This window comes from Fopius arisanus, unplaced genomic scaffold, assembly GCF_000806365.1.
Source record: "Fopius arisanus strain USDA-PBARC FA_bdor unplaced genomic scaffold, ASM80636v1 scaffold00042, whole genome shotgun sequence".
NCBI lineage: Eukaryota > Metazoa > Arthropoda > Insecta > Hymenoptera > Braconidae > Fopius > Fopius arisanus.
The window spans coordinates 250,215-262,939 of NW_011887781.1; the positions used below are offsets into that span (position 1 = coordinate 250,215).

The 12,725-nt window shown below is 35.9% G+C and overlaps 1 protein-coding gene across 1 annotated transcript in view; it reads left to right on the forward strand.

Moving 5' to 3' along the window:
• Positions 1–12,725, forward strand: part of Sesn (Sestrin) — a 106,895-nt gene that overhangs the window by 89,423 nt on the left and 4,747 nt on the right. Inside the window, exons 6-8 of the mRNA XM_011305301.1 lie at positions 10,039–10,209; positions 11,852–12,034; positions 12,424–12,664. Of these exons, the coding sequence (XP_011303603.1) occupies positions 10,039–10,209; positions 11,852–12,034; positions 12,424–12,664 (595 nt within the window). The remainder of the gene's footprint in view (positions 1–10,038; positions 10,210–11,851; positions 12,035–12,423; positions 12,665–12,725) is intronic.

Here is a 12,725-nt window from a genome sequence, read left to right on the forward strand (position 1 = left end):
ACTCCACCCGTGAATTTCGTCATTTTTCCTTGACACGACGAAACTCACTTCCATTATTACCTCACATCACGTCGTGAATCTGTTTGTCTTTTAATATTCCCGAAAATTCCGAATTTCTACGAGTCTCAAAATGAAAAATTCCAGCTTTGATGTGAATTTTTGTGGAAAAATGGATGCTAAGGGTTTTATCGCGATAGTTGGAATAAGAAAGGCGGACGATAAACATATCAACAAAATAATCATCTTTCTCAATCCTTGGAGCCACGCAAAATCGTTTTCCGAGACGAAAAACCGGTTCCCATCAAGATCTGGGTTCTCGTTTCCAATGTTGTTTACGCGTCGGTCATAGGCCGCCTTGGAAAGACCTCGAGAGTTGGTATCAACACAGATGGAGAATTAATGTATCCCTTTTAGGCAAGCGCAACTATTCTTCTACTGATTCTAGTCTTTTTAACTCGATAGCCAACTCTCTGGGGTTCTACCAGAACACTTGAAACCCATTTTCCCTCATTTTCACCAGTCGCCTCAAGAGAAAATAGACATACGAGAGAAAATCCATGCTCGCCACTTTAAAGAGACACTGGTTAAACAAATAAATACAAAATCTAATTTAAACTTACGAAATTCCATATTTTTTACTGCCTCAATATTTCACCGATGGAACCAGATTTTCAATTTTGAAAAGAAATTCTGCATTTTTTAATGCCTAATTTCCTAAATTACCCGCGAAACTGAGACATAATGGTTTTTTCATTTATATTGATTTTCTTTTGAATAATTGAACTGCCGTACAGTTTTCGTTGATTTTTCTCATAAACTTTTGCATTGAAATCGCAATAAATCCAACGATAAAATTTGAAAAAATCGTGCAAGCGTAATTGACCTGCCTTTTGCAATTTCCGTTGATTTATTCGAAAGTATGAAAAAAAGACAGTGGGTCAATTTAACCGGTGATTTTTACTACCTCTTCGAGTAAAATTTTTACTGGTTTTCGAATATCGAGAAGTTCCAACAACTCCGGATAATTTTTATACGAGAGAAATGCCACTATATCGTGATTGGACCATATCACGATAATATTTCCCTCTTTCTTCTGACACAACCCATCCCAGTTAGAAAGTCATTGTTTATGGTGTTGCTCGACGACCGGTTATATCTTCACCGCATCTCCACGGGAGCACATGAGAATCGCGAGTTTTGCTGTACGGGATTCTCAATTGGAACAGACACGAACGAAATGTTCGTTATTCAAAACTTAACGGGAACTCCAACGACAATAAACAGAAACAGACTAACACCATTACTAAAAAATTTTGAACAAACTTCCGGCAGAATTCTCGAATGTGTCAAAAACGCTGATGAAATTTAAAAACTGATATTCAACTTAAAAGATTATCCAATCTCCCCATTCACCCACATTTAGCGAATCTATTCAATAAATTCATAATTAATAATACCGATCTAATAATAAAATAATGATAATCAATAATTAATTATAAAAATAGTAATTGATAAAATGGGAAATAATAAACCTAATTAAACGTAATTAAACTGATTATCCACAATTTATTAATATTTGGAATTGAAATAATAAAGATATTTCGTGCGTCGATCTCGAGTCATTGAAATTTTTCTGTCTTTCGATTCAGATCTCTTATCTCATCTAGAACTATGATACCGATTGTGAAATAGACGAGTCTGCGCAAACATAGAAGAAACCCCTACACAAAGATATTTGTCACGTGTATAATAATCGATTGAATGACGTCAGACGTACAAGTAGCTTTTGGCCAATGGTACGTAGTCGTTAGAAAATCGGGCCATTCACTGATAAACCAAGGGGGTGCATCGAACTCAGTTTCTTTGTTCTTTCCTAATCCCCGGTTATTTCCCAGAAAAATTATTAAAAATATGGCATCGTCCCCGGAGTCAGCGTAAAATCCCATAATCATAATAATTATCAAATTCTTATAAAAATCCAGGGAATTCTAATTGTTCGCTTTAGGTTTTTCATTGACTTCTTTTTCTCATGCCTGATAGGTAATTATGGAAAACAGTCGCCTTCAACTCATTTCCGGATTGATTTAACAACGAAAAATTAACCAGATGGTGTAGCTCTAGATTAGATTGTCGTTATGGTGGGTGAAATTAGACTGGAGTAATGGGGAAAAGGAGATTTTCACTCGGGGGATTTAACTTACCCTAATGCAATCGTATGATGCTGTTTTGGGGACAGCCTTGATGTGGGTCTAATTCAATTAATTTGGTGGGTCTGTCATGCCCTCGTGTCTCACTATCAGAGGCCCTTCAATCATTCAACCAGCGTCGATTTTCAAAATGACTCATAGAGATATCTAAAATTAAATGCCATAAAATGATCCCATCATTTTTCCATTCTCATTGTTTTCCCTATTTTTAAAATTAAAGTTGAAAAAAAAATTTGAAGCTCCAATGAATTTTCATTGACCATTCATTTTCATGAAAAAATTGAAACAATTTGGATATTTTCAAGTTTAATTAAAATTCAATTTTAAAGGAAGATTTTACGGTAATAATAATAATAGAGTTGTTCATTAATGGATAGTTGCAATCATTGTGTACAACACTAATTACTGAAAAGAAAAAAAAATGTACTTGGTTCACATCTGCGATAAAGATTTCAGGTGCGTTGTTTTTTTTTTCATCTCTTTCTCACTAATGGACGACGCGACAAGCCTGAAACAATCGTCATTGTCTTCCTGTTTCATGTACGCTAACTGAAAAAAAAAAAAAAAATAGAAGAAGGCTCCACAGTGTCTCGCCTCATTGTTTTCGCCCCGCATTTTCTCATCCCGAGTGTTTCTCACTCTTTCATAAAGTACTTTTCCCTTGTTGTCCCCAAGAATGACCGCTTCAATCTTTGTTGTTCCTCATTTCTTGTTTATTCCCCTCTTTCTTTCTTTCTTCATTTCAATTTCACTCTAACTGAACTCCAAAAACTCAATTTATAGCACGTGCTTTAATTTTCCAATTTTCAAATTTCGATTTTCATTAATATCTAAGAAACTATTGGAGTAATTTCTATTTTTTATTTAGGCACTGGGTTCGATGCTCTTTATCCAGATTAATCGAAATATGTATCGCAAGATATTTTATGCAGGATAACTCGGCTGAAAATGGTGATAGCGATGGAAAATGTTGTATGATTTTAGCTGTTCTAATATTAAATATTGGTTTTGTAAATGGAGACGATCTGCCGAATTCCGACTATTTGTCGACAACTGGGGATTGAAAGCTAGTGAATTTCAGGGATCTGAGCCGATAATTGTGATTATTATTTTCATACGACTCAACTGACTTCAAAAGAGCCGATAAATTTCAATCTCACTCTTTTGGCCCTCCAGTCATTTTCTACACCCCCCTCTTTCATTTCATGTTTCAATACCAGTGGATGCTATAAATAGAGCAATGGCTCACACGTGCTTTGTATTTTTTTTTTTTTTTAATTCTCCCCATCAGTTTTTACAGCACGTTTGTATCGTAACTGGTGCGTAGTTTTCGAGTGTGCAGACTCGTGAGGAGTTATAAAGATATTGGAGAAATTTATCTTCTCGATTGTTGACTCTCCCAGCACACGTGCAGTAGAAAAAATAAGTTAATTTTCAGATATTTTTCATGGGATTGTTGTTTTTGTGGGCGACATTTTTATCAAATTAAAAAATATAAAATATATAATAAACCCTCATTGCTTTTCATTAAATTGAAATTTTAATTGAATGAAGGAAAATTGGTTATCAGTTTAGAATTTTGTAATAATGAATTTTTTAATAATGATTTCGCAGAAAATTGAGTGTTGAGTTTTCCATCCGGAAAATTTGTGAAAATGTTTAGAGTGAGTTGAGATTCGAGTATGAAACATGAAAAGGTTTTGCTGGCGAAACGGTTCGAGAAAATATCTTCAAGTATATTTCCTCGTCATTGTCTGCACTTGAGGCCCTTCTTTTTGAATAAACTCACCTTATTTCGGGTATTCGACAGGTTTCTGTCCATTCAGAAACCCAGACGATCCTTTCATGATCCTCGCTCCACAAAGAAAAATAAAATCCATGATTTTCCATTGTCGTCTCTGAAAATTGGTACGCACCGAAGGAAAAAAATTTACAAATTGAAAGGAATCAGTTCGGAAATGTACTGCATTCATATTTTTGTCCATCCGATGCTGACATGTGAATACTCGTGAAAAAAAGAGAACACCTGAGAAAAAACTACAAACCACATAAACGCGACCCCGATTATCAACTTTCTCCCCAACTTTCAACTGACGGATAAATATCGATTGATGTGATTGAATCAAATGGAAAAAAATATGAGAATCCATTTTATTCTAATTTTCTTTGTAAATTCCTGTCATCTTTATAATTAATTCGTCAACAATCTCCCCTCCATCTCCACTCTCTGATTCTTTTCAAATAAAATAATAAAAAACTGTCAATTTTTATTCGCGAAATGCCCTGAAGTCCGAAAAAAAATTCAAGGAAATTCTGAAAAAGTCTAGAGGTTTAAACTCCACTTGAAATCTTTCATTATTGATATTTTTCCGGAGTCATGAAAATCACGCGATTTCCACAGCTACTGACTACACGTAAATAAATATATCCTGAATGCCCCTCCTTCACCTTATTCGACGTGCTTACCTGTGCTCACTACCACTACAACTACAATTACATGCACTAGAGTGATATGAACCTTCTCTCCTGTTTACGCTTTTCGCACACTTCACCAGAAAACGTCACATGTACTCTCTCTGCCACTGTCTCATTGCACGCCATTAAAAAGCAAAGCAGATAGTTTATTTCACTTGAATAATATTTTAAAAACACCATTGAAAACAGGTGGGGCATTTTTTCCACTCGCGTAATTGAATTAATTGCTGGTTATGTGTCAACTAAACCTGTAAATAATCTCAGATTATCGCTCCAATCAATGAATTATTCAAGAAAGACAGCTTTTTCGCGATGGGACGAGTTGCTTTTAGAATCACTACAGAGATAATCCTCAACGATTACCTCATTTTTGTATCTTTACTTTTTGTTGAATACGCGACGGCATTAATATTCTATGAGGCTTTCAAAAAAATTTCAATGGTTTAATGGGCAATTCTAAGTGCGCGGTAATTGTTTTCAAATGTCTCTCCCTTCACAGTTGTGAAATAACTGAGGCTTTTAAAATTGTGAAAATATGAACATGAGTTTTCAACGGCACTCCTCCCTCTGTTGTATAACCATTAAAGTTGGTGGATGAATGTATGCGAGAAGTAATAAACATTTGTCCAAAGGAGAATGAAACAACTTTTGTTCTGTCTTGTTCTCTCGAGGGAGAGCTCAAAGAACTTTTCACTTGATTCGTTCTTGCGGTTTGATCGATAATCTCTTTCTGAATTTTCTTCATACTTTTTTTTAATCTTCCTGTTGCCTCGAAGCAGATGTAATTGAAGTTATTCTGGTTGTGTAATCAGCTGTCCGAAAGTCTTTGACTTCCATCGGGAGTAGAGCGACGATTTCAAAAATTGGGTCGTGGCCGCAATAATCAATTCACGTAAACGATTTATAGTGGAAAAACTTCCAATTGTTATAAATAATCGGGAGAGGATTTCCAAAAAAATGGAAAAATCGGGAATCACGAGGGAAAAATCCATTCATATTTCATATTATTATACAATAATTGATTGAGTTCATCTGAAATCGCGGATCCACCGGGTAATTGTCCCAATTGAAAAGCAAATTTATTGAAATCAAGATAAATTATTCTTCCTCAGTCAAATGATACTTCCCATTTATTCCACTCACAAACCGTGTCCTCATACTATAATTGCCCTTGTTCCATTTCACGGAGGGGAAAAACAACAATAAATATAAATTTGAAAAAAAAAAGAATAATGTGGGTCGTAAGTTGAGCCGTTGGTTATCTACAGCCACTAAATTCCCGTAAAAATCCACCGGTTGGAAAAATAAAAGAATCGTGGAACAATGGTTGGTGCTGTTCGTGTCGCAACATGAATTAAAAATATGTATTAACCGAATGGTAGGTATGAATATTCATAGACCAGTTTCGGATTTAGCAGGAAGCGCAAATAAAATTCGATTCATTCGTCACGGCTATTGTCTCCGCGGTTGGGAAAACCCGGAGCCTTTAGAATTTTTTCTTTCACCGATTCATCCTCTAGTTGTTCCTCATCTTTTCGATTCATCTCTCGGAAATTTAGCAGGGGTTGGCTGTGCCTGAAACGATCAGGCACTGATGAAACACATCGGGTTCGTTAAATATATCGGGCGTTGCAAATCTCATCTGAAAATTATCAGCACCCGGTTTTAGTGATTGGTTTTTTGCTCCTGGTTGACCATTTAAATTTCCACTTGGGTAATTGTTCTCATCTTTTCCTTCACTTTTCTCTGCCGTTGTTGTCATCGGTTTGACAAGGGCAGCATCTCGCTCGGGTGAATAACCGAGGGAATGGAAAATCTGTGACACTTTCGGAGGATTATTCACGGTTCAGTGGATCATTGTCAACATGTTTACTGTTCTACTTAGTGGAGTAATTGAGGTAGCCGGTGATTACAAACAATGGTAAACAATCATTGGTTTTTTTTTTGAAGATCAGGATAATTTCGTTCACGCATCGCAGGTTGTTTTTTTTTTTGGATTTTATTTGACTGCATCAATTAATTCTTGTTTCACAATGTAATTCACATGGAATAGAAAATTAATTAAAGTAATTAAAGGGTATTATTTATAGGATGATACGCCCTACTGGCAATTTTTACCCGAAACTTTTGGAGCGCCTGGAAATTTTGCGTTTTAATTTGGGAATTTTTCAATGAATTTAATTTCAGTAGATTGTCTCTTTGTAAATAAATGCTGGAAACTTTGAATTTAGGGAGAACCAGGTTTATAGAGTACAATGTTTCCAGTTACGAGTACGAAAGCCACGACTTAACGATCGTATATTCCATCTGTTTCTCGTAAACCTTTTGCAGTCTCCAAGGAAATGTACGCCTCCATAACCATGAAAACATCCCCAACTCATTCGAACTCCCATAAGTCACTCCTTTTTTCTTTACCAAACAGTTTACAACTGAAGTAATGATTACCTGGGATTATTTTACGGGGAGAATCGGTCAGTCTCGGTGCAAATTCTAAAAGCCCGCTCTGCAAACTTAGGGAATTACCGAGGATTTTCATTCTGGCGGGTCAAACAAATTCAAATGCCAAACTATTTGATCCAACTGAACTCCAATGTGCAGTGAGGGATACTAGACATGATTAGGAGCTCAACAAAATGTTCACAACTCATTCCCCTTCATCTGTTGATACCGACACGCGCCGTTGCGCGGAAAATCTAATATCTTCTTACACTTTCATGAAAAAACATCAGATCACGATTCTTGTTTTTTAAAAATAATCTTCATCCGTCCTAGATAAAAAAAAAATAATAATAATCATATAAAAATATAGTAAAACATTTGCAGATTAAAAAGTTCTGTTGGATCGATGTTTTTTCTGGCGATTTCAAGTCCTCGATTTTTTTTTTGTTGGACATTCGTTGATTTTAACAATTTATTGTGAAGACGAGAATTTTCTGGGCAATCATGTTATCGGAATAAAAGGGATCCGGATGTTTTTGCTGTTCATCTCCCACCGGATGTTTATGGAATTCTCTTTGTAATAGTTGTATAAGGGTTTGATGATTGAGTCATTACAGGGTCGATTAAACGATTTATCGTCTCATGACATGCACCAGTTGCTTTATTCGTCTCTGATGGCTCATACTATCCTTAATACTCCAACTTACAACAAGAAGATGAGAATGTCTTAATTCAATCGTAAAAATGTCAATCCACAAATTTATTTTCCATACAAATCCTCTTCAAGGTAACAATTCGCTCAACAACATTCAAGAATAGATACCAAATATTCTGGTTTTAAATTTATTCTCGGGAAGATATGCATCGAAAATTTACTGTTTTGTTTTATTTTCCCAAGATGTCGAGCATTTGGCACGGAAAATTCAGACGAAAATGTTTAACAATTTGCGAATGAGGAGGTGCATGACGTAAATAAATTCTGTGAGGATGAGATTAATTCGGAGTGCATGAGAGTAATTTGTATAATTTTTGTTTGATTCGCGTGAGGAGAAAAATAGAGCTCGTTATCCCAATCTGGGTACAAAGACTGGGTCAAGCTTTATCAAGACAACTTGAGAACACACGTGTCATATCAATCTAGGTGTACTTAATTTGTGCCGAGATCTTAAACTTATTCACAACGTAAAGGACTGTGGCGTGTTGTTGCAAGTATTATTATCTTCCAAGATATCGGGTTCAAACGAGTTGAAGAGCGTATTTGTCTGATTTAAATAAAAAATAACATCTTGCGAAACTTTATCCTTCAATGCTGATAATGACTTCTTCTCAGGTTTATCCTGCAGTAAATAGGCCAATCGAATTCCTCACGAATTCTTCACGAAAATAAATCCAGGAACTTCGCCTATTAGATTTTTTTCAAATTTACGTATGAGAATTCACGTGCCCCAAAAATGTTATCGACTTCCAGTCTCCAACGGATAAAAGACGACAATGGAGTTAAAATTCTCCCAAAAAGATGCTGTTGCCTATTTTTTTTTTTTTTCTGGTCCCGGTGGGCAAAAGGCCAACAATTGATGCCAAAATTCTCGGGTGAAATAATTCTCCCAAGTCTGTTGTCTGAAAGGCTACGTGTATACAGCTCATAAATGTTTTTTTTCTTCTTCATCCTCAACTCAATTCTTTTATCACTTGTTTTGCTCGTGGAGTTTTTTTTTTTACACTTGTTAATAACGAGTGAACGAGCTGAACGTACTCGAAATGAATCAGGCGAGCTGCTTGTGATTCGGTTAATTGAGTAATATTCCTGATGACGTAGGACTCGGGAAGATACAGAGAAAAAAAATAAAAGAGATTGTGGGGATGTTATCGCCGATGGGCTTGGCTTGCGGGATGGACCGTCGTAAAATTAATTTATCATTTCGTTCTCCGTTACGCATGAAAATCAAATTAACTCCGTCATTTACATTTTGCATTTTGAAGAATGCAAATCGAAGTAATTGATTAGCTTTTATCGATTTCTCGAGGGATTCTAGGATTTTATGCGCGATTCTATTTCAATTAAATTTAATGGCCATCGAGATCCTGAGACTAAATAACTGTTTTACTTATTCTCAGCATTTTTATTTTTAAGAGCTGAATAAAGTTGTGAAATTTTCGATTTATTTGCCTCCTATCAGAAATTTGTTTCCCAATTAACAAACCTTATCGCATGATTACTCATAGATTAGTGAATTCATCAAGATAGTACCCACTCGTTCTTTTCACTGGTCTGGAAAATCCAGATATGTTTCGACAATCAAACAATCAGGTAGCAGTGATAAATTTCCATCTCGAATTATTTCAGGCACCCGATAAATCCAGAATTCAAGTTGTTACACTGTATTGTAATAAAAAAAACAGGGGCAAAGGGGGAGGGGCGAGGACTGATAAGAGAATTCATTCTGATCTTGAGAATTTTTCTGACGTTGAAGTGCGTTATCAGGGGCGTCAAGTTGGCTCGCCTCGTCATTTCTTCAGAGACACACAATTTCCTATTATATGCAGAGTCATATGTATGAATATAATAATAGACGTGACGCAACTCGATGCATCGATTACAGAATAAAAAAAAAAGTAGGCGTTGTTCTCATGGAATCGCTCTATTTTTTTTAAATCAACATGTGACACTGTTTCCCTTTCGTCGAAGGAGAAATTCCCCCTCCAGTTTAATGATGATTGAATACTTGATTTTTGTTTGAAGAGGAAAAAAAAAGGACTCGTTGGCCTCCAAACAGTAAAAACCGGTTGTACTCAGGCGTTTGCCACATGAGAACTGCAATTATGGAGGAAATATATCGGGGGGCCTTGGGGTATTCGTGAATTTGAAGGATTGAATTTTTCGGGGGAGCTAATGGAAATTAATTTTTTTATTTCTCAGACACATATGTTGCTGATGGATGCCTTCCTCCAGAACAATCGACTGGATCATGTCTCCCACGTTATGTCCTCTCACGGATCGTATTTGGAACATTTTCTCAGGACACAGAACTTTGTTCTACGTGGGGATGGACCACTGCCCTATGACTACCGACATCTTATTGCCATTATGGTGAGGATCCTAAAGTATTCAAAAATAAATATAAAAATAATAAAATAGTCGTAATAGGGTGATTTGAGTTGAGAATTCAAGATGAATGATCAATTAGGAATTATCTAGAAAAAGATATTTTGAAATGTTAGTTAAAGTTTATAATTGCTTTGGCCTGAAAAGTTAAAAGTAAAATAAGAGGCTAGTAGTTATGATGCGATATTGCATGGGGGTTTGAACGACGGTCCGCTGTCCAACGAGTAAGGTCATGAAAAGATAAAGTCTAGTAATCCAGGGTTCACTGAGACTATATATTTTCCAAGTATCGAGGAAGAAACTCCCACAATTACGATAGAATTCGTCTAAAAATACCTCAAATTAAATTGGTCCCTCAATCCAAGAGGAAACCGAGGAAATCACTGTATTAAAGTGGCAGTAATATAATTCAACAAATTATCACCCACCGTTCGTCAATAAAATTTATGTGACGTTTGAGTTAAACTTTGACATTGCGATTCTGTTGAATTTTTTTTTTTTATTTATTAGGTACAGTGTTTCCTATAAATCTTTGAAAGGTTCAGGGGTTATCGAATCACAAAGGAAGGCATTGAGACCACGTGGCTCAGTAAAAACAATCGTAAAAATTATTGAAACTCAATAAATTGAATAACTAGTGAGAATATTTGCAAAACACGTTTACCAGTGGTGTGCAAAAAAATTTCACAACGTGTTAAAACGTTTGTGATAAGGAGATTCATCTCTGTTTCCACTGTCGTCAAGTTTTTCAATGAGACATCTCACTGAAAATACTGGCCTTGAGTGAGCAATGAATAAACACGAAGGTGTATAATAGTCACATTAACTCGAAAGAAGAGAGAAAAAAAATTATTACTCACTGATAAATTGACGAGCAAATATGCTCACAGCTTTTCACAAGTGAAATGAACTTTATCATGAAGCCACGTGGTGTTTATCTAAATTTTTTATCGGATATAATTCTCTCGCACTCTATTTTTTTCGTATTCGCGATAACGTGTTTTCGACAAATTATCGTACAATCAGTTATTCTAATGGAAAAATACCAGCTCCTCAGTTTGATCGATATCTTCGGTGAATAATTCGTGAATGTAAATATCACGTGAATCCTTTCAACTTAAATTTTCTTCTCCACTGAATTCCCTAAGTAATTCGTGCCATTGATTAAATATGAGAGATTACAAACCATAATAGGTGGACAGAAGAATAAAAAGGTGATAAGGTTTAAATTTAAAAAGTCAATATTTGCCTGTGCAATTGACGTTCAGTGCCTGAGGGAATTTTCCGCAAAGTTTCTCTATGATATCCGCTAGTTCGTAATTATTTTCACTTGGAGAACAATTTGTGAATTCTCTTCGCGCTGGACTTATCTGTTTTTATCTCTCAACATGGAAAAAAAAGGAGCATTAATTCAATACAATCCGACTGGTGTGCTCGTTCCAAGAAACGGAGACATTTTAACTCTACATATTGAGTTCATGCAATCCCTCGAGAAGTGACCCGAGGCAATAAAATACTGGTAGTCTTCTTGTAGATATGGCCTTGTTAGCGATCATTGACGCTGCAGAGAGAAACAGTAATTCAATTGGTTTATGTAATTGTTTTTTTTTTTTCTTCTACTGTGCAGGCTGCTGGAAGGCATCAGTGCAGCTACTTGATAAACCTGCAGAAGGGAGAGTTTCTGGTGCAGGGCGGAGATCCCACCTGGCTACAAGGACTCAGGTCGTTACCAGCTAAATTACAGAATCTGTATGAGATTAACAAGATTCTCGCGCACAGGCCGTGGTTATTGAACAAAACTCACATAGAGGTGAGTAAAAACAGTAAAATTGTAATTGCAATAATAAATGGAGAAAACGTGAACTATTTCTTCTAATATCAGGCAATTGTTGAAGGACAAAGAAATATTTTCTCTCTGGGGAAATCCCAGAAACTCAACAATTTGCAATTTGTTAAGATATTTAAATAACCTTGAAATGGTGGAATAATAAAACCGAAACTAATGGACCAGGGAGAAAGTAAAAGAAATGGTTGGAGCGATTTCATTCGAGATTTCATGGGATTTAAAATTCGTCTGTACAGATTATTACCTGGAGAAAATACATTTTATTTGAAATTTCTTTCGAGGAGATTGTTTAACCACTCGGTATTTATTATTCATAACTCTAAATTGGTCAACCAATGTTGTTTTGTTCGCAGAAATTGACAAAAGGTGCGGATAGCTGGTCACTGGCTGAAGTAGTTCACGCGATAGTCTTACTGGCGCATTTCCACTCCCTATCATCTTTTGTATTCTCCTGTGGCATTAACGAGGAACTCGACAATGTCACAGGTCATCATTATAAGGAGAATGTACAGGACAATAGCAATAATGTGCAACCTGCCAAAGACAAGCTCGTAAGCAGCCCCAAAAAAATACCCACGGGCGGTGGCAAGACTGGTAAATTTTTATCACTAATTTTTTATCACAACTTGTCTTGTAATTCAATCTAATTAGCGTA